At 38.3% G+C, this 24951-nt stretch overlaps 1 protein-coding gene across 3 annotated transcripts in view; it reads left to right on the top strand.

Moving 5' to 3' along the window:
* The window catches only part of HECW2 (HECT, C2 and WW domain containing E3 ubiquitin protein ligase 2), a 452691-nt gene that overhangs the window by 139354 nt on the left and 288386 nt on the right, over window positions 1–24951 (top strand). For 2 of the 3 annotated variants that reach the window (XM_064660503.1, XM_064660504.1), the window contains 8 exons: window positions 737–889; window positions 2912–3010; window positions 4763–4892; window positions 5462–5608; window positions 6235–6349; window positions 7106–7191; window positions 8525–8637; window positions 14115–16757. In XM_064660503.1, coding sequence (XP_064516573.1) covers window positions 737–889; window positions 2912–3010; window positions 4763–4892; window positions 5462–5608; window positions 6235–6349; window positions 7106–7191; window positions 8525–8637; window positions 14115–14226 — 955 coding nt within the window. In that variant the 3' untranslated portion in view covers window positions 14227–16757. Of the gene's footprint in view, window positions 1–736; window positions 890–2911; window positions 3011–4762; window positions 4893–5461; window positions 5609–6234; window positions 6350–7105; window positions 7192–8524; window positions 8638–14114; window positions 16758–24951 lie in introns of those variants that run through there. The other variant, XR_010431857.1, reaches the window with a different exon arrangement.

Below are 24951 nucleotides of genomic sequence, written 5' to 3'. Positions count from 1 at the left end.
TGTTTTCCAAGTCTAATAGAGCATTAACTTTATACTTAACTCATTTCACTGGTGACCTGTACCATAATGTCAAAATTCAGTCTCAGTGCGTTGTCAGCAGTGAGTTTGTTTATCATTCAGGAAGAAGGGGTTATTTAGATTCATTAGTACTGGAATCTTGAAGTAGGAAAAAAAAAAAGAAAACATAAAAAAGGAAGTGCACTCTCCAAAAGACATTTAAATTCACTCAAGTTTGGAGGACAGACAAGAAAATTTAGACCAAGAAATATAAATCACTCAAATGATCTCATATTATATTGCTAGGGAAAACAGAAATATTATCCCCCAAATTTTCCTATTGTTGCAAGTCTGCAAAGACAAAATATGACTGTTGTTTATTTTCATTCTTAATTTGTCAGATGCAGATAGGGCTAATGTTGGCTCTTTTCATGTTTTTCCTCCCTCCCCCATGCCTGGCTGCCCCCACTTATTTGGTTATATTCCTGTGGCAAAGAGGCCATTACAGCTGGAGCCAAAATTTTTTCTGAGAGCAACCCACATGGAGCACTTCATTCCAATCCTCCAAGCCATTCCATTTCAGAATAGTCCCTCGAGAGTTTCACATACTTTGGCATTAAGCAATCTGCAGGATAAGGGTTCTGGTCAAAATCTTACGAAATTTTAATCAAAATATAGTGTAAGAAATGTAGATTCAAAAAAATGTTTCTTGATAGTAATGTCAGTTTTCTCTTTAAAGGTTGGACTACAGTGGACCATCAAGAGAGTTTTTTTTCCTGGTGTCCAGAGAGCTCTTCAATCCGTATTATGGTTTGTTTGAATATTCAGCCAACGATACCTATACAGTACAAATAAGTCCCATGTCTGCTTTTGTAGACAATCACCATGAGTGGTAAGAATTATTTGTCTTTTTGTTTTTCAGGTACCTTTTCTGTTATTCCCTCTTGTAGACAGCTGTTCAAATCTGCTCAGACGTGTAACACAGAATCTGATCTTTTTAACCAGCAGCAAAATAATTGCATTTCTTTAGACTTTACCGAATTCGGTTTCTCTTGTGGTTTTAAATGATCTTATTTCTCACAAAGTCAGCAAAATTCTGATTTGGAACATGTACCGTGGGATTGTCTCACAACACAACTCTGCATTTCTTGTACATTAGCAGTCATTTCATGAAAGCAATATTAAACTCTTGGGCATTAAAAGAAAAATTAAAAATAATGACACATTGACTTTTTGTCAGCTAAGGAGATTAAGGGAGATTTCAATCAGGTGTTACTGTATGTAGTTTTTATGAATCTTCCTAAAGAGTACAGAGGTCTCCTCAGTGGAAAAACCCCAACATATCTATTGGAAAGAAATCTATGGTGGTATCTCAGTTGGGGGCAGGGGGAAGCTGCTGATCACGCAGCTTTTAAGCAAGTCTGTACATACACACATGCTTCTAAAATAGTTATCAAGGATTTTGACATAATCCCATTTTCACAGTTATAAGCCAGTTTAAATCACCCTCAGTTGATTTAAGCCATGGCATCACCATAAATCTGTAAAGCTGTGCTGTGACTATTAACAGAGAATTCTGCTGTGTAAGTAGTTGGATTACAGTAATAGTGAAATGACAGCTCCTCATCTGTGTAGGACAGATATGTACTGAGTTCTTATTTATTGAAAGCCAGTTATGAAGAATGAATATCAGAGGGGAATCTCATTGCTAATTTTAAAAATTAATAGAAAATTAAGTGGTTGGCAGCCTCCAGTTCAATTAGTTGAAGCAGCCTGCCTGTTCAACTCCAATACTTCAACAGTAAATGGCATATGCTGTTTTGGAAAGGCAGAACAGCCTGGCAGAAAGGTGAGAGAAAACCCTTATGTGCTATGCAGCTTCTGCCAAATTTTTGTCTTCATTCCTGGCTTCTGCAGTGCTGGAACAGAGACCTTGGGGGTAGAGGAGGCATGACCCCTCTCTCTTTCTGGGAGTGCTGGTGCCAGTGACAACACTGGTCTTGTACAGCCTCAGGGGGAATTCAGAAAATGCAGCTCTGACAAGCAGTTATGCATGGAAGGAGAAGGCTCTGCATGTCACATCCTCATCTTGCAAACATTGTACAACCAGGTATCACAAAGCCCTAGCTTTTCCAAGAAAAATGTTGTAAATGGTGCATAAACAGAAAGTTCAGGAAACATTTTCTTTGAAAACAAACACTAGACTTTAATCTAGTTCCGGAGTTGTGGAGGAGTTTTCACAATGGATCTTGATTCTCATGGGAGTATTTGCAAAGACCCTACTGTTTCAAGGTTGCTGCCATCTGATCTCAACTCTGGCAAGCTTCCTCCTTACACACCCAACAAAATGAAGATAATAGGGGAAGAAAGCAAGAGGCAAGAGAAGGAGATTTAGATCCCACTGACATAAGGCTGGAGAGCACTGTGATACATCAAAAAGTTTTCAGACACTGTTTGTGAAAATATATATAGAATTCCTTAACCACCAGTCAGAAGAGGGAGCAAGGAGCCACTCTGTCAGGCAGAGAGAACTGTCAGGTGGGGGAAGGGTAGAAAAACCTTTGGCCTCCCGGTAACATGGTTATCATTTTGGAAGATAATGCATTTATAAAAGGGCTACTCTGGCAGAGGTTTGATTAGGTTAATATGGATTTGACAGTTCTGAGCAGTTGCAACTTAGCTATCTGAGGGATTTTCCACACCCTGCAGACTTGTGTTTTTTGTTGGTTGTATTTTTTTTTATGTACCTTACTGAGAATGTCAAAGAAACACAAGAAATAAACAAAAATGCCACAATTTAGACATGGCTGTCTGATTTAATAATGTTGTTTGGAAATACATGTAAGTTTTGATGACAGAGCAGTGTACCAACCACAGAGTTTCAATATAACAATTATAACTCTTTCTCTTCCAGGTTCAGGTTTAGTGGTCGGATTCTTGGTCTTGCTCTGATACATCAGTATTTGCTGGATGCCTTTTTTACAAGACCTTTTTATAAAGCCCTCCTCCGAATGTGAGTAGAATTATATTGTCTTCTCTTTTCTTTGGTTTCTTCCACATGAGCGATGCCATTCTGTGTATGGATCATTTATCATGTTTTATTGACAAAGAAGGAGGGCCATTATTTCTAATTTAATAATTTTATTCCAATCCAGGACTTTTTTGAAAAATTTACTTGTTTCCACTACCTCAAGAATGTTGTTTCTGATCACTATGAGAACCTCATGTTCTGTTTTAGCCCTGTTGTCAGCTTTCTTTTACAAAACCTTAGATTTGCAGATATATAATGAAATGCTGTAGGCTTATTCCAGGTATTAATAAAGTTCTTATTCTTTTGTGTAATGACTCACAGGATAGGATATGAATCACTTCATAACTTAGACTACACAATCCATTCTCAGAGGTGGACTGATTGTTGGCAGTCTCCATTTTGAGTAGCTGTACTTTGATATACTTCAGACTTGTTTTTCAGAACTACTACTCCTGTTCTGGCTGAAACAATGAGAGCTGCACTTGCTCAGCATGTCTGGAATTTAAGACCTAATGAACTTAAGGTGGCTTCACTTTTGTCCTCCATTTGAAAGGTGGTTTTGAGAAGTCTGGAAGCATATTTTTTTTCTATGAAACGCCACATATTCTACTAGTGTGGACTAATGCATCTGTTCTTATTGCACATATATTTTAAAAATACCTAAATGCTAACAGCAGCATTTTAGTAAGAATGAGGACTTACCCCAGGTGGACTTTGCACTAGTATTGTGTGACCGCCAAATTAAATTACTTGTTTAACTTGGTGTTTCTCTAAACAGTAAATTTAAAAATGAGGGGCAACCACCTCTGTACACAGCCTAATTCATGCAGCTTTCCCACCTAAGCCCTGCACCTTTGCTTTTCCCAGAACTGATGAGCCATCCAGACTACCTGTGCAGATGGGACATGGTGCCCAATCCATCAGCTTTGATGTAGTGGCTGTTACTGCAGGATGTAACTCAAACTACACTTGAGCATCCAACTACAAGTACAGGGCTTATTTCTGGCTTTATACTGACCCAAGAATAGAAGCAGGCAGATAACCCTGCAACTGAAAAGCTCCTTACTTAATGAATAGCCCCAGTGTCCTGTTTCACAAAACAGGATTTAAGGAGTTAAGAAGGATGGCAGAAATTGCCACCACAGTATTAAATATTACTAACAGATGACATGTTCAAAGCTTGGAGTAGTAACTGTTAAAGACAGCAAGGGTCAGTTGGCTTACAGATTGGATTTGTAAAAAAAGGACCAGGGAAGGGAAAAAGGTAAAAAGATATTTCTGTGGCAGGCAGGGTATCTGAACAGACTTCTTTGCATGACGAAGAGCTGAGAGATATGGCAGTATAGCCACATAAACTAAAAGGATACTAGTTGCTTGTTAAAAAAAAATCTTACAATTTTTTTTTATTATTTGAATTTTGTCTCTTCAATCTACATATTTTTATAATTCCTAAATATTCTTCATAGAAAACCTGGGACAGACTCACTGTAAGCTTAAGAAGCAGTGTGTCTTCAAATTAAAATCTGGATTTTTGTATATTTACAAAATCATTTTGTGTTATATAGTAACTGCTGTTACTAGGCAAATAAACAGAGATTTGAAGTACTGTCATCTTTATTGACTTTTCTCTTGGCTCCCATTCACAGTCTGTTTTTCAGGACTGTCCTATTTGAATTTAGTTACTGAGCACATGCTACTGCCATCATCTGTATTTGTGTGTTTTCTTCATCTTAGACTCTGTGACCTGAGTGACCTGGAATATCTCGACGAGGAGTTTCACCAGAGTTTGCAGTGGATGAAAGACAATGATATACACGATATCCTAGATCTCACATTTACTGTAAATGAAGAGGTTTTTGGACAGGTGTGCAAGATTATTAATTTCCTTGGTGTATTCTGCTGCTAGATAAACATTTATTTGGATAGAAGAATAATTGTCCCTCCATGCTGCTTTGAACTTGTTTTCATAAAATTCCAGCTGGTGAAACCTATGTTGAAGTCTAAAGAGGAATTATTATTTGTAACCGGTCAAACGTGTTTTTCTGGTTAAGGAGATTTTCTGGAGAGTATCTGAAATATCAGACTTTAGGATTGCTTTGCTAGAAGTAGTTTACCTGAACTGAATTGCAGCAAAGTTGCCATTCAAAGGTATTACAACACCTTTAGAAGACTTCACTACTTTAGTTACTGTAAAGATTGTTTCTCTTTTTCAACTTATTAATTATGAAGGTTCCTAAGACCAAATAGGATTTAAAATATTATTTTAAAAAAGATTTTTTCCTATATTCCCCTATTTCATATATTCCAGTTTGCTAAAGTCAGGTTTGGTTAGTGATTTTGAGGAATTACTTCAACTTAAAATTTTAAAATATTACAATTTCTTCTTTTGTCTTCATAATACTGTGTTGTCACTTGGTCATTTTTTTTCCTAAGATCACAGAACGGGAACTAAAACCAGGAGGTGCCAACATCCCAGTCACTGAAAAGAACAAGAAAGAATACATAGAAAGAATGGTGAAATGGAGAATTGAGAGAGGAGTTGTACAACAAACAGAAAGTCTAGTTCGTGGTTTCTATGAGGTAAAAAGCTCCCATATGAAATTTACTTTCTTTCCCCTTCCAAAATATTTTTCTCTTCACATACATTTCCAAAATTCAGAGTCCCAAATATAATCAGAAGTGTCCTTACAGATACTGGAAGGGAGGAGGGGGTTAAAAAAAAAATGTTATTGGCATAAACACTGTGGTTATGTATTATCTTTACACTGGAAAATACTACTGATCACTATTGGTATGATTAGCAGACAATTCTTGCTTAAGTGACTCATTTCGTCATTGGGTCCCTGAGGGCTTTGTGTGCATGCCTACTCAGTATAACACAGTTGGCAAAATGTATTTCAAGGTATTTCCCTCTTACCTGTTTTAACCCAGACAATTAAAGTGAATGTCATGAACTTGCCCTGAAATAATTCAATATTATTTGCCAATAAAATTTCCTCCCAGTCACCGTGATCCTCTAATGTAACTAAAAGGAACTGCACTGTAAGAAAAAGAAGTCCACTTATTTGCCCTTAAAAAGACAAAAACTGAATTCTATTCATTTGTGACAGAAATGATCCCTGGTAAATATCTTAGTAGCAGACTTTATGGAAGGCAAAAATAAATAAATGATGGAATGTTGCTATGCATTTTATTTCCTTTCACAGGTGGTTGATGCAAGGCTGGTGTCTGTATTTGATGCCAGAGAACTGGAACTGGTTATAGCTGGAACAGCAGAAATTGACTTGAGTGATTGGAGAAATAATACAGAGTACAGAGGAGGTAACTTTAATTTTGACTTGTTCAGTGAGAGTGTTGGGGGGGCCTAGAACTCCCCAATTTCCAAAAGTGTAAAGAACCATCCCATGGGATATATTTTCAGTACCTTCTGAATTTCTCTGGTTAAGTTAGTGTTAGGAGAAGGTAACTTGTCCGTTTTAGTTCGCTTTGTTGCATCCCCATGCAGCTCCTCCTTTACTGCTCTGGTCTGGACAGCATGACAGAAAAGTCTTCTCCACAGAAAGTACTGTGCTCAGCTGCACACCAGTGCAGTACCACCCAGACATGGGAGAGAAATGGAAATGATAACCATTCTTACTTGGATATTACTTTTTTTTTTACATGCTCAAAGTCAACAGAAATCCCAGTGACTGCAGGCTGGCAGTTGAGATAATTTGAGAACAGTGGAAGATTTGGGAACTACTTTGAGAGAGATGGTTTCGGCATCATTTGTAGCTTTAGATAGATAAATGACATGGTATTGGAATATTTCAAGAATTGGCATTCCTGTTAGTGATTGATTAATGAAAGAAATGCTTACCAAAGACATTTCACTTCTTTTTGTCATAGTAAACTACTTCTCTGCCTTCAGGATTTTTAAGCATTTTACGAGTATTCTTCTCATACCTCCTACCTTTTGATGCAATTGGATAAAAAATATGGCATTATTGTGACTAGGGCTGAACTAGGAAAAACTAACTATTCTCTCAACCACTTTTGTAACACCTAAGCATATAAAGGCTCTTGTTGTCTTAACAGGTTATCATGACAATCACATTGTAATTCGGTGGTTCTGGGCTGCTGTGGAAAGGTTCAATAATGAACAACGACTAAGACTTTTACAGGTAAGAAATGAGCTGATCTGTGTAGAAATAGTGTGCATCATTGACATTAGATGCTAAACTACTCCCATCTAGGTTTATGACATCCAGAAATTATGGTGATGCTGGCTATTGGGAATAACCTGAGTCAGAGACTAAATGCGATAATTTCACGTGACTGAAGCTCACAGCTATTTTTATAGGTTTCTAAGTTAAAAGTATGTTTAAGATGTCTGATGTCAATAATCTTTTACTATTGTTTGATTAAAAGTACATCAAGACTCGTAAAGACAGAAAAGGAAAACTGTGTACAGCTTAGGAAGAAGAAAATTTAGATCGAAGTTCCAGCGCCTCAAATTAGAAAATAGTGATGAAAACCTTAAAATCAATCCAATCCCATTTTCACTAAGTGAACCTTCAGGATCTAGTCATGCTGCTGCTGGAGGACAAAAATATCTTAACAGAGGAATATTTATATATGCGGGCTTACTATTGAGTTAATTTTCTTTAAATTCAGGTTATCTGTAAAGAAACAGACAACTGCCCACTGCAAGGGGGATCTATGATGAAATTCACTGTTTTTAGCTATTCAGAATTTGTATATGATCACTGATTACAAAGAATTTTCTCCTTTTGTCTGTTTAAGTAAGGTCTATAAAAAAGGTCTATAAAAGGCAGTGTGGGACATCTCATTTGATGGAGAGCCAGAAATGTCTGCTTATATGTTCCTATCGCATCTGTTAGTGAAAAGTTTTTATAATACTCAGATCATGAAAAATTAAGTAGCCTCTGATCTGTCAAAAACTAAGTTTGATCTGTTCATGGCAGGTTATAACTAAATCTGCTCAACAGACAGGATTTCAGCAAATGTCAGTGGGCATTCTACCTAACCCTCAGGATTTAGATATTTTCTTACAGTATCTAATAGCAGTTTATAAAATCCACATAACCAAAAAGGCATAGCACGAAGCCATCAGACATTATTACTTTTTTATGAATTCCTTTTAATGCAGAATAAAGACAGTAGCAAAATCTCACTTAGATTTAAGTTTAAGTAACTTGATATTAATAGTGTGTTATTCTACAGTACTTATGTATCATAATTGCTCTTTCAAAGAGAAACCTTTGGAGGAAATTAATCTGATAAGTTGCCTCTTCTAAAGCCCTATCAGGAAATGGTCTGTTTTCCCTTAGCCTCCATTTAAAGTAGCATTTATTGTGTCCCTCAAAAATTTCCTTATTTTGCAAATGCTTTTACAAGAGCATTTGGACTTCAGTGGATATGCTGATTTAAATAAGTTTCTAACCCACAGCATCTGTGTAGCCAAAATCCGTGATGTTTTGTTTGTGCTGGCAGTTTGTGACAGGCACGTCCAGTATTCCTTATGAAGGATTTGCCTCTCTGCGGGGGAGCAATGGTCCAAGACGGTTCTGCGTGGAGAAGTGGGGGAAGATCACTGCTCTTCCAAGGTACAGCAGTGTGTATACCAATGTGAGAGATACCTCAGAGTACCTGTGACCAGGATAACAGATGAGCTGTTTGAGAAACATTAACAAGGTTTAACTGAATATGCAAATATACTTTCCCTTAACATGAAAATTTCCTTCCCCATTGTGTCTGATCCAGTGTCTGATGCATTCATTTTTGTTTGAATTCAGTTTTATTCTCTTAAGATGGACAAGGCAGTGTAAATGTGGCTGACATCCATATTGCAGTGGTTTTTTCACAGAAAATTATATTAGAATGATAACTTCTGAATTTTTTGTCAGATTTGACTAAATGTGCAGGTACTTACTTAATGAACATGCAGTTTATCACTAAAGAGCAAAAATTAATATGAATTAAAATTAAATAGCACTTGTGACTGTGTCTGAGTGAAAGCTACTGTCATGTTTTTTGCATCAGACAGAGCCTTTGTAGTATAGTTTAGTGATGTAATTTTTATGCTTGCCCTGATGTCGAGTGTTAACAAATACTGAAGAGTTGAGTTGTGAACGCAGAAGAGGGGGGAGGGACTAATTTGACTTGAGAGGCAGCAGGAGGGACAAGAGAAGGTGAGGATTTCAAAGAGAACAAATAGGATCAATTGAAATACGTGAAGAGGGTAAAGGAACAGTATGAAAATCCAAGATATGAAAGCAGGAGTTGAGTTGTACAAGCCCTTGCAGACAAGAGGCAGCTTTCAAATTGGATAATAGCAGGTTTGGAGGAGTAGGATGAGAAGATTTCAAAACTGCTTTTCTAAATTTTCCATTTTGTAAAGAGTTGGGTTGTTTTCAAAGGTCCATGGTAACAATGCCAGGACTAGATTAATAGCTTGTGAATGATGCGAAAAACATCTTCTACATGGATTCTTCATTGACAAAAAATGACGAGTTCTTGCCTTTTCTATATTGAGATCGGACTGATATGTTTCTGGAAGACTTCCTTTCATCCAGTTCTATAATTCTGTAGCCTCTAGAATGGGTTAAGAGTGGTTATACACAGATTAGTGTGTGCAGTGTCAGAAACCTAACTCAGTCAGATCTCAGCTTTAATGTGCTGTGTACAGCCTGTGGAGGTAGCTTTGCATTAGGCTGATCCATGGAGGAAACTCAACCCTAATCTTAACTCGCTCCTCATAAACAAGATTCCTCAGGAATAAGTTGGATTCGAAGTCTCATCTGAGACACTGGCAAGAGTTCCTCACAGCTCAGACACACAGAGTTTCTCAGACCAACAACCCATAGCTTTTTCCTCCAGCATAAGGTCAAAGGCAGAGACATCTCTTGGGTTGGCTCCTGCCTCAGGGCTGCCATCTGAACACATGGAGAAAGTCATGGATGCAGTGAAATCTACAGGCACGGCAGGTGGCCTTTAAACGAAGCCATCTTTCCAGTTCACAGTACAAATGAGAGCCAGGTGACTGAGGATTAAAGAAACCAAATTCTGGAAATTGCTATTACAACTCAATACTCCAATATCTCCTGGGGGCCTAGTAGTATCTTGTAGCCCAACAAGTCTAGTTTATAGTTTGATTATGATTGACCTATAAACTAGCTTTGATTCTGTTTAAAAAAGAAAAAGCTGTGATTTTTTTTTTTAATCTTGAATTCTGAAGTCAGAAATTACTTGTTTTTGTGAGTTTAAGTAAGAAAAGAGATTGCCTGAGTTTTTCCATATATTCTCAAATACTGGAATTCCTGATGCTAACAAGCAGAGCTCACGGAATGGAAAAGGTCAGGACCTGCCAGAACAGGATGTTCAGAATTTCCTCTGAAAAGGTTATGCAGAGCCCTGCTTGTAATAAACTGCAGAATAAAACTGCTTCCTGTAGTGCAACACAGAGAAACATGTTGAGAATCTTTGCTACCATAGGGTGTTCATCAAGTGTAGGGGAAATGCCACCTCCTCACTTTTGAGAGACTGTAGCATGTCCTTGAAATTTCACTTGTGATTCCCTTGGTTAGGAAACATTTGATTTTTGTCTCTGTGGATAGTTTTTAACACACAAATGTTAATGTTAAAATAAACCAATAACACACTTATTTTGCTAAAATAAAAACAACTGTGCATGACAAACATCTACAGTTGTCATGAGCAAGCAATTCCTGGTATTGCTTGCACATGGGGAACCTTGATCTTGTAAAAAGTAAAACTCCTTACGTGTTTATACATAAATGGGTTAAGCCCTAACCACTGTTTAGATTTTTACCTATCTAGTTCCTGTGTGCAGGGTAGCTTCAGCCTGTGTCTCACCAGCTTCAAAGCCTCACTGTGCACACAGTGGGTAGTACTGGCTTGAGCATTAGCAATGACCCAGAGTAGCAAACTTTCAGGAGGTCTCCAAACAAGCCCTGTGTGTGTAAACACATTGCTGTATCTGCTGAGAATGCTGCCCTAGGACTCTGTGGCTCTTATTGATTCTCCAGATAACTAAAGCATTTATGTTAAGGCACCATCACTGGCTCCTAGCAGTGTTGAACTCTGCAAATTGCCCTTTTAGCAGGAGTGCTTGTGAAATTTGATAATGCTTGGTGTGAGGGTGGCAAAAGCTTAACAAGTCAGAGGACTTTGTTTCTTCCTCTGTTTCTAAAAACACTACTGCAGTGGTGTAAACACATAAGCGTACCTATCCTCATCTCTTCTCCCTGATTTGAGATCCAAAGGGCAACTAGTATAGTTACTTAGATACGTGACTGTGGTCAAAGCAGCTGTGAATATAAACATAAAAGTTTTCACTAGAAGTTTACCTAATTCCCACTGTTCTGACTGCTGTGTAATCAGTTCTGCTGAATCACAACAGTGAGATTTCTGTGAGGCACGTCAGGTTGCCTAGCTTGTATCACTGTCTTTTACACTAACAAGGCAGGATGTAAAATGCCTGAAAAGTTTGATTATTACAGGTCTAGCGTAACTATTGCTACCTCAATGCCACTTCTACTTCCTTCTTTTATACGGTGTTGTAGATTAGACTAAATCAGGGGAGGGACTGTTACTCTTTCATTTCACACACATGCTGAGAAATTAGTTCCAGGTTCATTGCTGTACATTATATATACATATGCATGTGATGATTCACGTGAAAATAGTTTTTATGTCTGACTACTTGATTTCAACTCTAAGTCACTCTATTTTACTACGGTAATCAAAATGAAAGGGAGATTAATCAGGAATCTAGGCTTTAGAAACCAAGATGGTTTGAAATGTTGTCATAAAATGTGAGCCCAGGAAGATGAACAGTTAGTGCCCATGTGGTTTGAAATGTTGGAATGGGAAAACACTGTCCAGAAGGGAGACAAACCTTTCTTCTCAAACTTCTGAAGTTGTTTGCTGGGGTTAGAAAAGCATGCATCACCTCAGAAGACAAAGGTCTTGGTTTTGTCTTTTTTAATTACTTGGTTTTCTGAAGTAAGTGACTGCATTTTCAAAATTGCCCTCAAAATTAAGATAAAACTCAGTTCTCTTAATAAATGTAAACAACGTGCTGGCTTATTATTAAACCATTTAGTAACGAAATCTTGCTAATTATACACTATGTCTTTTATAATTTGTGGTTTTACAACCCACACAGCATGATCCATAGTTCTAATGAGTGGCTGCCAGCCCCATGCAGCAGAAGCATGTGGTTAGACTGTTAATTGCCCAAGACTCTTCCACAATCTACACTGAATTCAAGAGATCACAGAGTTCCATTTGCTGCTGGGCTTAAACCAGTCTCTTTCTTCAAAAGATAATATTTTCAATTTTTTTTAAGTACGCAGGAAGAAATGCAATAATTTAAGTTATATGACAGATACTATTTTGTAAGGTTTTCGGAAAGGCAAAGAAGGAGTAAAATGCAAGGTTTCCCCCAGGAGCCTCAGAGAGGTGGATGGGTGGAGAAATTTTACCAGGCTCCTGGAATACCAGGTGGGGGAATGCCAACAGTGTACTTCTAAGAGTACTGTATTTGGGGAGGGTGCTTAATTCAAATATACAATTATATATTTGGTGTTTGGACTGTGTTTATAATAATAGTGTGGTTTTGTGTACTGCGTACACATTTCTTCAGCCTGATATTTTTATGACACTACAAGGCTTTAACTGAGTGTTTCAGCGTCTGTGAGGGTTTGTAATGGACTCTCAGGTTTTTTTAACAAGCGAGATTAACCCACTTCACTTCATGTTCCATCCCCATAGTCAGGAGCTGAGAGCCACTTAAAATGGCATTGAGTGAATTTGCTTACATGGAAGGCAGCACTTTCTGGTTCAGAGAAAGTCTGTACAGGTCTGTGGTAGACACTTGGATTTCTGGATTGGTTAGGTTAAATGAGGAGTCACATTTGCTATGAGGAGGGAGCTTGTTCAGTCCTTCCATTAACAGGCTACATATTTACACAATACAGATCATACTGATGAAGGGCAAGTCACTGCAGGAAGACTTTGGTTTTCAGCTTGGTTGTATATAAACAACTCTATGATGTGTTTTATTGCAGAAGAATGAATTATTTGTAAATACAGACCTGCCAAAATACAAAAATGCCTAAAATCAATCTCAAGTGAGACTGGTACAAAGCTTCAGAGCAGAAAAGATGCCTCCTCCAGCTTCTCTTTGCATCATTTCATCTTCAAGAATGCATCACATTCATAGTTACGCTATCTATTTCATTAAAGCAGGCTCATTCACTACAGTGTTTTAGAAAGTCCAATCCTTAGCCTGCCCTGAGGTCAGGCAATGATATCCATTATTCTATTACGAAGAGAAACCTTGGTTATCTCCCTTTCCATTCTCTGGAAGAGGTTTTGAGAGACAGTGCCAAATGTGTCAACAAACTGAGGCAGATGGACTTCAAAAACTGAGAAATAAATCACAGGGTCATCCTGCATAGTTTTGTGTAATTACAAAAGTCATTGGCTTGTAAGGCCAGGTATGTGCCTAGGGAAAATCAGCACAAGCAGTGATTTCCCAAGAGTACAATGCCAAGGAAATTGTAGAAGGAAGAGCATCTAATTTGTCTGTCCTTTACTACTGTGAGGTTGTTTCCTATATATCTGGAGATGTATGGAAATATCTTGTTTATTATTATAAATACAGTATTCAAGTGTCATCAGTACAGAAAAGAAATGTTGCATCTCAGAAGACACATTTAAAGCCAAGATTTCAGACCAGACTGTTCGAATTGAATGCTGTATAATTTTTTTTTTCTCATGCACATTTAATGGATAAAATTTATCCCATGCCTCTTGGGCTGTCAGTGTATTTCTAAAGATCATCATAAATGCTTCTTACTGGCTTATTTTAATGAGAAGACAGTAGATTAAACCTCACTCCCTGTTCATTTGGAAAACATGATTTGACAGAACACAATCTTCTGAAAGAAATACTATCTGCCCATCTCTGTGCAAGCACATACCAGTCTGTGTGTTCTCTTTTGAACCTTTTAAATAATGTACTTCTTCACCTCCTCTCTTTTTTTCCCCTCAGGGCTCACACTTGTTTCAATCGTCTGGACCTCCCCCCTTACCCATCATTCTCCATGTTATATGAAAAACTGTTGACAGCAGTTGAAGAGACAAGTACTTTTGGACTGGAGTGATACACAAACCACAGTGCCCAGCTCATTGGACTTTTGTGGATCTGTCTTCTCAAGGAATGAATGAACTTTTGTACTGGATTTCTTAGAGGAAAATTGTTTCATGGTGCAATTCAAATAACGAGGTTCCACGAAAGAGCTTACGAAGCAATTAAAAAGCGTTGTGGTAGTGGCAGAATTCTCTACAGTGAAACTAGAGTGTGCCTGATGTGCAGGGAGAACCAAGTCTTGCAATCCATGGTTTTTCCACGCTTCTTTAATTTATGTTCCGAGCAAACAAGAAACGTGATGCCATGTTGTGATCAATCTGGCTACTGCAAAACTGACATGTACCCAAACACTGGATTTCATCAAAGTTGTTGAATAGAAAATTCAAGTCAAAATGTGAAATCATTCAGCCCCTTATCTACCCAGTAAATTATAAAAAAAAAAAAAGCATACAAATGAATTATTTTTTTTTTTAATTCATGAAGGTACATTACTTTATGCCATATTTTGTAAAAGCATATCCAGCACTTGCTTACCTAAGACTACGAGTGCCTGCATGGGGTGCACCATAGAGCTCAAGTTCCTGGGGCAGAAGTGAATTGGAAGGCAAGTCAGCAACAAAGGACGTAACAACAGCTTGCATTAAGGAGGTTTGTGGAACTGCGTTTGCCAGTGGTGTGTATGACAAAATATGAGCTGTTACAATGAACTTAATAACTTAATAAGACTGATTTTGTGCTTTATACTGCATGGAAACTATTTTAAGAAGAAACTAGCAATTTATCACATCATATCAGGAAAAAACCCCTAACACAGTGACTTCTGTTTATTTTTATAGGTTCATTATATTATGTTTCTTAGAGTGTAAACAGGAACCAAGCAAACTAAAACGCTATTTCTGTTCTGTCACTTTCCATGCTTGAACAGACATTCTGCTAGTGTTTATTCTTTAAGCACTCTCAAGGGGAAAAAATGCCTTTTATTTTTATAAGAGTAAAAAAACTCCCGAAAATATTTTGCACTGAATGTACCAAAGTTGAAGGGACATTATGATCTGACTGATAGCAAACTGCATCACTATCAAGTATCTATAAAAACGCTTAGGAACCAGGCTTTCTTCACAGTGCCATGTCTATAGATATCAGGACTGTGCACTTAAGTAATAATTTTATAATACTATATGTGATATTGTAATATGCATTTATTTTAAATGCATCTGGGTCATTTTTCATGCATTGGATAACTTAATGCAGTGGAGTTTAATACAGATATTTCATATTCTCCCCACAAATTTTTATTTGTACAGCACCATAAAACACTAGCTCATTTGGAAAACCATGAGTAACCTACTTTAAGGTGAGCCACTGGTCATAATGCCACTGTCTTGTATCAGTGAACACCTACAAGATGTAAACTGTTCGTAGTGTCCAAGCTTGCATTTTCACTGATAAATAGTTTTCTTATCAAATGTTATTTGAAACAGTTTTTATGGCATATCAAACACTGCATGGACACCAATTTCTTTATGCTTAATTTCGCTGAAATACATGAGGCTTGCTCGCATCTATTTTTGGTACTTTCCTCCAGATGGTCTTGTGGAACACTTGTGCAGCTGCACGCCATGTCTTGTACAGCTGCTGTCACGCAGCGCATCCCCACCACATTTTAAAATTCCAGAAGTTGCACTTGGATCCTGGATGACAAGAACATGAATCTGGCTTTGTGCTAGCCCTTTTGGTAGCACCGAAGCACCGTTCTGTGGGAAAAGTAGCTTTTGAAGTAACGTTCTCACTTTGGAGACTCTTGAAAGGGCATCTCAGGGAGGTATCCTGCCTTGTTCTTGTGGGAGGTTCTTTCCAACGGATGTGAACATCTGTGGAGAAGTCGTCATCAGGGACTACCAGTCCACCCTCCAGTCAGGTGCAGCTGTGGTGGTGGCAGCAGAGACCGAGAAAACCCTTCAGAATTACTGAAAATATGTTACGCGTGCAAAGGAAAAGCAAAATCAGAGTGAAAGCATTCTTTTATTTCAAGAATAATTGAGCTTCTGCATGACATCTGGGACTCTCTTAAGTAACATAGCTTTTCTTACACTACTTCTGGCTGGTATGAAGTAGCAAAGAAAAATCCAAACATGTCACCCTCTTTCTACACATATCAGTCTTTGCTAAGATTGCATGTCACAGATCCTAATGCACATCTTTTTTCAGAACATGAATGAGCGGTAGGCAAACTGACTTTTCATCAGGTCACTCCAGCATGGCTCATGTTTCATATGATCCATTCACTGAGTAGCTAAAACTCTGGCACTCGAAGCAAAATGTTGGAAGGACTACAGAATTTTCATTTTACAATACTGTGTTATCTGTGGTCTAAAAAAGAGATTTCCCAGGTGGAAACTGTATCTACAAGTTTTGAACCAGATACTCTTTGGAATGAAAAGTTTAAATACTTGGCACAAAGTAAGTTTATACTAGTTTGCCTTTTAAGTTATGCTTTTGTACAAAACTAAAACAATAAATGCATCTTGTCAATTTTTATTTAAATATATCTACTGCACCCATTTGTTCTGTGTTTATGCATGTAAAAATAATTTAAATCAGCCATGATGATCTGGTATTATGTAAAGATGTGACAGGGTCACCAGTGGGGCAGCTGTCAGTTAGAAAATAGATAAATTTAAAAAAAAACAGAATCTTTGTAGCGTTAAACCCAAGAGAGACTAAGGAGAAGCTGCTGCTTCCTCCTTTGCTGCCAGCATCACCTGGGGGACTCTAGAAAAATGCTGTTTGAAAGTTGAGGTGCTATTTGCCTGGATACAGCTACCTGTGGTGCCTCGAGCCCTTAGCTGGCTCTTTGTGATGGTATAAGCGATGCTGCTGCCCTGAAGAGATTAGCAAGGAGGGAGTATTGGAAAGGAAGCCTGAGCTTTGTCAAACACCCACGTCTCCTGGCAACTGCTTGAAATATTCTCCCTTTGGTGTTGGAAGCCATTCCCATTAAATGTGTCCCAAGTGAATGCCAACTTGCATGTCCTGCAGCTGACTGCAACAGGTGACCATGATGCTTTTGTTATGACATGCTCTGTGGCAGGGACAAGAGTCCAGATAGAGAAAGACTTCAGAAGCCTATCTGAAAGCTCTGCATCTCCTCAGAGCCTTTCCAGATGGTGTAAAGGAGCTTTCCCTTTAGGTAGAAAAAAAGCCAGTCAACGTGAAGTAGACTCTTTAGCTAGAGTGATGACAGCTCGTCCTAACTTAACCCGCAGCATCTCCATCAGGCAGAGTCTGGTGGGGGAGGTCCCCGCAAGAATTTAGGTGAGGTGCCCATGTTTCCTGCTCTGCTGGGAGGTGGAGCCACTCATCAGGAGCCAAAAGGCAGCTCACAGGTCAGTGCAGCTCTCCCGGCCAGGCTCGCAGCAGAGTGGCCTCTGTCCCCAGCACTGCAAGGTCAGGTCCACCTCTTTCCAGGTCCCAAAATCCCAGCCTAGCAGAGGTGCACTTTGCTCACCTGGCACTGCTAGCAGTCAGTTTAACCATCACACTCCTAAAAACACCAGAAAAGCTTGTAATCAGTGAAATTGCTCAGTGTGGCACCTAATGTAACTAGCAGTCACCCGTTCAAGGTTGCAAGCCAGACAAGGACAGCGGTGCTTTCGCCCACAGCAGGCAGGAGAGCAGGAGACAGCCATCTGCCACCTCTGTCACACCGTCAGCAGCACCTGGCAGGGTAAGATGGGAAAGCCTTTCAACCTAAACTGTGTTCCCCACCCCCTGCCTGCTGTTTTACCTTCGTATTTGTCAAATAATTGCCTTTTTTGCTTTCAAACATAATTTTCATTATCTGAACCTACCATAAAAATTGTTAATATGGCTTAGAGAGTATCTGGGGTGAAATCCATGTGTGCACACAGGCCTGCTGGGCACCACATGAACTCCACTTTGCAACAGCTAACCTTGGGTCACACAGGGTACAGGGAATATATGTAATCTTCAGGGAAACTGAAAATCTAGGCAGCAGCATGCTGGCAGGACATCAGACAAAGTTTCTGGCATGAGTTAAACTGGCAGAGCACCAGAATGGTAGTTTTCTCTGTTTAAAATTATAGGAAAGAGTTTTGTGGTTGCTTATGTATTTTTAATCCTTTAAAAAGGGGGGGGGGAAAGGAAAAAAATTCTTTCTGAAGCATTCACAAGGTATCATCTGGTTTTAAAATGTAATCTCAGCAGTATTAATTGCAGATGTTTACTGACTTTCTGCAGTGGTAGCTGCAGAATTTTATGGAGATACTTGAAGCACACTGTCTCTGGACTGAGGGAATTCCTGTTCACAAAAGGGGAATCTGCAGCAGCTGTGTTTGAATAGCCAGTGTAAGTTGAATTCCCAAAGCAAAAAGCAAGTTACTTCTTTTCAGCAAATGAAACTTATCTGCATTAAATTATACAGTGGTTTTGTTTTTCCTGCCACTGTTTTTATGTGGAGGGTCAATTTATTCCTGTTATTAGTAGTAGGAACTGAGCAGAAGTTTGGTCTTCAGGCCACTCTTGGACTAGTCTAATTTTTTGCCTAAATATTTTACAGTAAAAAAGAATTTGGGAGGTTGAATTTGAAATTACTTGTTTGCTGGAGGATAAACATATGTTAGGTAAATAGTAGAGGAAAAGAACTTTATTGTAAAGCCAGTACAACCCATTTTTGTTAGCAGTGTGCAAAATTATAAAGCTGACCATCTAAACACAGAATTTTCACAATGAAAGATGGTTTATATTTTGCATCTCTTTCAAATATGCAATAAGCTTCATAGTGCTTCTGTTCAATTTTAGATTGACTAATTTTGGCACTAGACTACTACTATTTAGGGTGTTAATTGCTATGAAGTTTTTTTATTTAAATGTTTCCAGTATTTTAAAAAATAATTTTATGGAAAGAAAGATGTTTTTCGGGTTGAAACTTCTTTTAGGGCTTTACTTCATCGGCTTTGTTCAGAGCCATGTTATGCTGTAGGTATTTTAAGGTAAAATCATTATTTGAGAGTTCTGTTTTGTATAACTACATGATGACTTTCTGACTACTTCTTAGAAAGACTCCTCCTGACTGTAGGTGAAAGGATGACAGTCGAAGACTCTTGTGGAATGGTTACAATCCATTGAGTATCTGTATGTATTAAAAGTGTATCTAAAAATACCACCTAAGAAGTATATGAAATAATTGGTACACCCTTCTAAATCAATAATTCAAATTTTTAATTTGTTTCCTTTCAGATTACACTGCAGAATAATTACAATCAAATTTAAACTAGAGAGGTATTCTAACAAATTTCTTAAAATTATGGTGAGTGCAAAAGTAGCTAAGCTATGCTGCTCTCCTTTCTCCCATTAAAAAACTTTTGAATAATGAAACTCATCTTTTCTGTTTTGTTTCTTTTCTTAGAACTTTCAGAAGCTTCTCATTCAGCCCCTTCTAGAATAAGCCTTGTCTACTTAGAGGGCTTTTGTTAAGCACTCAGGAGGTATATTGTTCAACTAATTTAACATACTTTTGTGCTGACATCAACGTAATTAGCTTTTAAATGTATAGGCCTACAGAACTCCACAGGACTCTGGTCTCCTTTATTCTGGGCTGCCTTCCAAAGGCCATCCTTCCTCTCCCTTTTGATTGCCTGTAATCCAACAATCACCCAGAGACAATTGCTGACCACCTACGCTGACTGAAGCTGTAGTATCAGAGTAAGACTGTGGGTTTGTTTATTTTTCAAAGCAGCATCCTTCAGTCCAGAGTCGATAGGATCGACTATCGACTATAGTCGATGTTACTCTGACATCCAGATTAAGTAGTTTAAGAAAATTAGTCATAAAAGATTTTTGGAAAACAGTTGAATATGTATCCAAGGGTAAAATGTCCTTTGATTTTGGTTTTGCAAAATTCATGAGGCAGGAGATTTTTCTTGTAATATTTTATACTGCCAGAATTTGTGATCCCCCTGGGCTGCTTCAGGCTGTTGGCTAGGTGGGTGCACAGCCTGTGCAGTGAGGCAGGTGAGTGCTGATCCAGAAATCACAGCAGCAGGGATTTATTACCTTAGTGAGGACTGTGCCTTCCACAGCTGGAGACTTTGTCATACAGCCCTTTGAATGAGATTGTTCCAAAAGCTTGTTCCAGTCAGTGATGCCTGCTAATTGCAATACTAGCAGCTCATGACATGCTCCACTGACTATTCAACATTTTTCATTTTAAGTCAGAATTACATTTTTTATAATTAGAAATACTCATCTAGCAATATAAGGTCAATAAAAGAAGATTTTGCTGAGACATCATATTTGATTGCCATGCTGGCTGCAGCCAGACATTGGAACTGAGTAATTTTAAAGTAGATTACTATATGAATAAGTACATAAATCTCTGAAGCCTCATAAATAATTCTAAGGAAGGAATGTAATTGCAGGTGCTGTAGTGATAAGATAGGGCAGTTCCATGCAGCACAGAAAGCATACAAGATGCAGCCGTGGAACAGTGATAGAGTGAAGATAAGTCTGGAGGAGTGGGGACAGAAATAGGACTGCACTTTGCAAATAGGGAGCAGGACAGTGAGCTGTGAATGATCACTGGGTATACAAAAGGGGATACCTTTTGTTTGAAAATTAAGCTATGATAATGCACCTAGGGAAAAATTACTATTCATCCTGAAGTACTTTAGTGTTACTGCAACTGCAAGACATGCTTTACCTAATTATTAGGTTTTGAAAATCTAAACTACAGAGTCAGAAAATTTACTTCTATGTGCATTATTTTCTTGTTGTATTGGGTCTGCGTTGTGTTTTTTATATTTTTTTTTGCTTTTAATTTGGGTTATTTTCAGGAAAATGAAGGCTTTAAATAAAGTAAGGGTGGTGTCTGGAAGTCCTCTTTACTCTTGTTAGTACGAATAATGACTGTTTATTACTATCTGCATTTGGCAAGAGAAATAACATCTGGTAAGAAGTTAAATCAATACAACCAATGATGACATTCCTTTAAAATGTGATGGGCCAAATCCCTAATACTTAGATGTGTTGAAATGCAGATTTTTATTTATTTTTTTTCTTAAAAGCTTGGGGTTTGTGTTAGGGTTGTGTAAGGACCATGCATTTCCACAAAGACAGGGACTGTTATGCCATTTTGAAAGCTTACTTAAGGTAATTAAAATATTCTCAATGACCTAGTTAGCTTCAACCAAGCTGATGCAAGTCTTGACTCCATTCACACTCTAATGACATTATCAGAAAAAATACTGTAGGAAGACTTCAGGATGGGGTTCTCTACCTAAAAGCTGAGCTGGCTCTTTACCTAGAAGACAAGACTATTGGATGCATCGGTATAGAGTCAAAAGAATTCCTTGCGAGTTTTCTTCTTCAGCATGGTAACTGAGATGGTAAGAATTGATATAAACTTGAAGTCCTAAATGAGAAGACAACTAGTACATTGAACCATAATGGTTCAGTAGTTCCATACAGCAGGACATTTTTCTGCAATGAGTCTGCAACACTCAGGAGACTGCTGTTTATTATCAGCATTGCAGGGAGAGGAAGAATTCTAATAATATTAAGTACATAAATCATGAGGATGCTTTTTCTTTGTAATCTTGGTATGACATAGCCTTGAGGGCATCCGTGAATCCTGATCAGAAAGGCTACTTTTTGTATAAGTAACTGAACATTTGTACTTGTAAGGGCTGGTACAGTATGGAAAGGGAGAACTTTAGAGAACAAGAAGGTAATGAGGGATGTGGTGTGGAATACTGCTACCCCCAAGGCAGCTGATATTCCTGCCCTGACTAGGCTACAGTTTGGTTTATTCTGCATGTTTGAAAGTGCATATAGTTTTACAAGCTTTTGTAGTGGGGATGCAGGGATCCAGAATCTTAACAGGTATATAGGTGCATCTCCCTCATTTTTGACAATTACTTGATATAATTTTATAACAAGTTCTTTGTTTTTAAAGAATTTCAGGCACTGAGAATACAGAGTGCGTATTTATTTCTAAGCTTTAAGTAGAACACAGTGTATTTTTTAATCCTTTCCATGCTTTTCAGTTAAGTGTTCACAAGACTGTGTATCAAATACAATACCAAGTTTTTCTATCTTTCTACAAGCCAATCTAAGTTTCATCTGAATTTGGTATATGTCTTTCACATAACACTAAATGGGGAATATGTGCTTCAAGCATTAAGATGGTCTATGTCCTTTTCTCCATTTACATTGCATTACATTTCACTTTTTTTCTTTGAGGCAGAGAGAACAGTTAGAAAATGTGTTGAGTGTGTTACAGGGGCACACAATGTGTTTCATTGTGCCTGGCTTCAAGGAATGTACTATAATGTTTGACTGCTCACAGATTTACATAATTTGAATACAGGACTGTTGTGTTGTATTTCCTGTTACTCAAAAACATTTGGGGAAAAGATTTTTCTGTGTATAATTTTATTTTCATACTGATCTCTATTTTGTTTAAGACCATGTTTCATCATGAAATCACTTAATTAAAATAAATCTTCTTACAAAATCCACTTTGGAAATAACTTCTTTTATTGTGCCTCTGAATATACTGTAACATCACTTTTTAAATAAGTACCTTTATCTCTAGTTCATTCTATGCCCTTTGCAGCATTTCAAAACATTTAGAAGAACCACAAGATACTCTTTGTGACATCACCTTTTCTAAGTCCTGTCTGGTGGCCTATGGTGTCTGGCATATTACAAATCATCGTTTTGGAAGGGGAAAAAGTAAGGATTCTGCAGCCATATGCAACAGAATTTGAATAAGGACTACATATGAACAAAACCCCCTATGACAAATGAACCAAGCACCAGACATCACAGGTAACACACTGGAGAGGCCCATGCTTTGTGTAAGAGGCTCTGCTTTTGACTGGAGCAACACAGAGCTTTTGACTGGCTGTAACACAGGAAAGCACAGTATTTTCACAGGGAAATATCTTCAGGGAAAAATGCATTTTTCTGTCGTGAATAAAAGTCAGTGCTCCCCCTCCACTCACCCAAGATTTCCTTCTACTTTTCTAACATAATAATAGTTCCAGTAAGAGATACTGGTCTTTCACCAGCACTTAGGCAAGGGTTCTCCCCACCAAGACACAGGAGAATGGTGAAATGGCAAGCTGTCACTTCTCTTTTGTGTTATGTAAACTCTTTATAGAATCTGATAGTTAAGTGATATTTCTATTATTTTAATCTTTTTCTAGAAGGTAATTTTGCATTCTTCTGCTGCTACCAGAGCTGTGATGCAAGCTAACCTAAATCACTGAAGGAGAGCTGCTGTGGGAAGAGGTCAGGCTTTGAGACTGGAGCCCTTTCAGAATCTGTTCTCTCTTGTCATTCTCTATGTTAGACTCATATTTTCATCCCGGTCACCGATAAATGACACCACGTATTGCACAATTGCTCACTTTCCCCTCAGTATAAACACTGGAATTGGTATGGAGCTCATGCTGAAATCTAGACTTTTCCCACTGGATCGAGGATTGCCTTTTGTGAGAAAGTGGTGCAGAGATTGTGGCACAGGTAAAAAAAAAAAGAAAGAAAAGTCAGCTGTTTTTTTTTTAAATGACCTGTATTAAATAAGAACATGATAATTCTTTTTGGGTAAGGGTAGTATCTGTATTCAATTATTAGATCATGTCCGGAACTGGCTATTACAAATATGGCAGGATGTGTTGTGCTGATTCTGAGAGGCCTGTGGTAAAAAACCATTCTGTGCTTTATTTCCTGTTTTAGGTTACTGTTTGGTATCAGAGAAGTTGCTTCACCTCACAGTGCTCTGGCAGATATCTGAGGCATGGGTAAGATCTATAGGGTGGTGCTTATTTTATCCCCACAGAGTGAGAGAAACATTTGGTAAGCACAGGAGTGCCCCCCCTAAGACAGGCTTGCTTTATGCTATGATCTGAGATGCACCGAGTCAGCACATTTTTCAGCTGGCCTGCCACACTCTGTGTGCTGTTTTGGCCTGCCAACTCCATGTTCTTTCCTCAAGCAAATGGCTCTGACTGCTTTGCAGAACAACCATCACCCGCCTTTTCAGGCAGATTTGCTCAAGCTTCTTGAAGGCTGCAGTAGCAGAGGCAACATGTAGATGATGTGTATCTTTTCCCCATGAGTTTTAATTGCAGGATGCTGGAGATGCTCAGGTAAGCTGTTGTTTTGCATGTGGTGGTGTGCTACTTAAGCACACACCACGCTGTGGAAGGGCTGTGCTGCAAAGAGGCTTAAAAGCTTGCTGGAGTTAGTCTTTGGCCTCATGTTTTTTGAGGCCTTTTTGTGGTGCTACGGTTCAGGGTGTTGTCTTGTCAAAAAAGTTACCACAAGTTGGAGAAGGCCGATCAGACATTCCCAGCTTCCAGCTATGTGGCTCCTAAAGTTGTGTGCTTGCCCTGCACCCCCATGACACAGTTACCTGTGGTAAGGGAAGGGTAGGTTGCCATCTATTCAGTCCAAACTACATCAACCTTGTGACAGATTTGAGTTGAAATCAGCACTCCTTAAGGGAGCTGAGCTTTTTCCTTAAGGCTTATAAGAGCTTTTTCCATAAGAGCTCCCTAAAACACCTGTGGCTCTGATCTATGAGAGCTGTACATCACAGCTTTGCCAGATGGATAACTGATCAAGAAGAAATTGTTATTCTCGTGAAAGCCTCTAAAGACTCTAAAAAGCCAGCTTCGTAATGGGTAGGTAATCAAGGTAAGCAAGA

Source organism: Pseudopipra pipra, chromosome 7, assembly GCF_036250125.1.
Source record: "Pseudopipra pipra isolate bDixPip1 chromosome 7, bDixPip1.hap1, whole genome shotgun sequence".
Lineage (NCBI taxonomy): Eukaryota > Metazoa > Chordata > Aves > Passeriformes > Pipridae > Pseudopipra > Pseudopipra pipra.
Note: the sequence above shows the minus strand (reverse complement) of the source record. Positions and strands in the feature narration are given on the sequence as shown.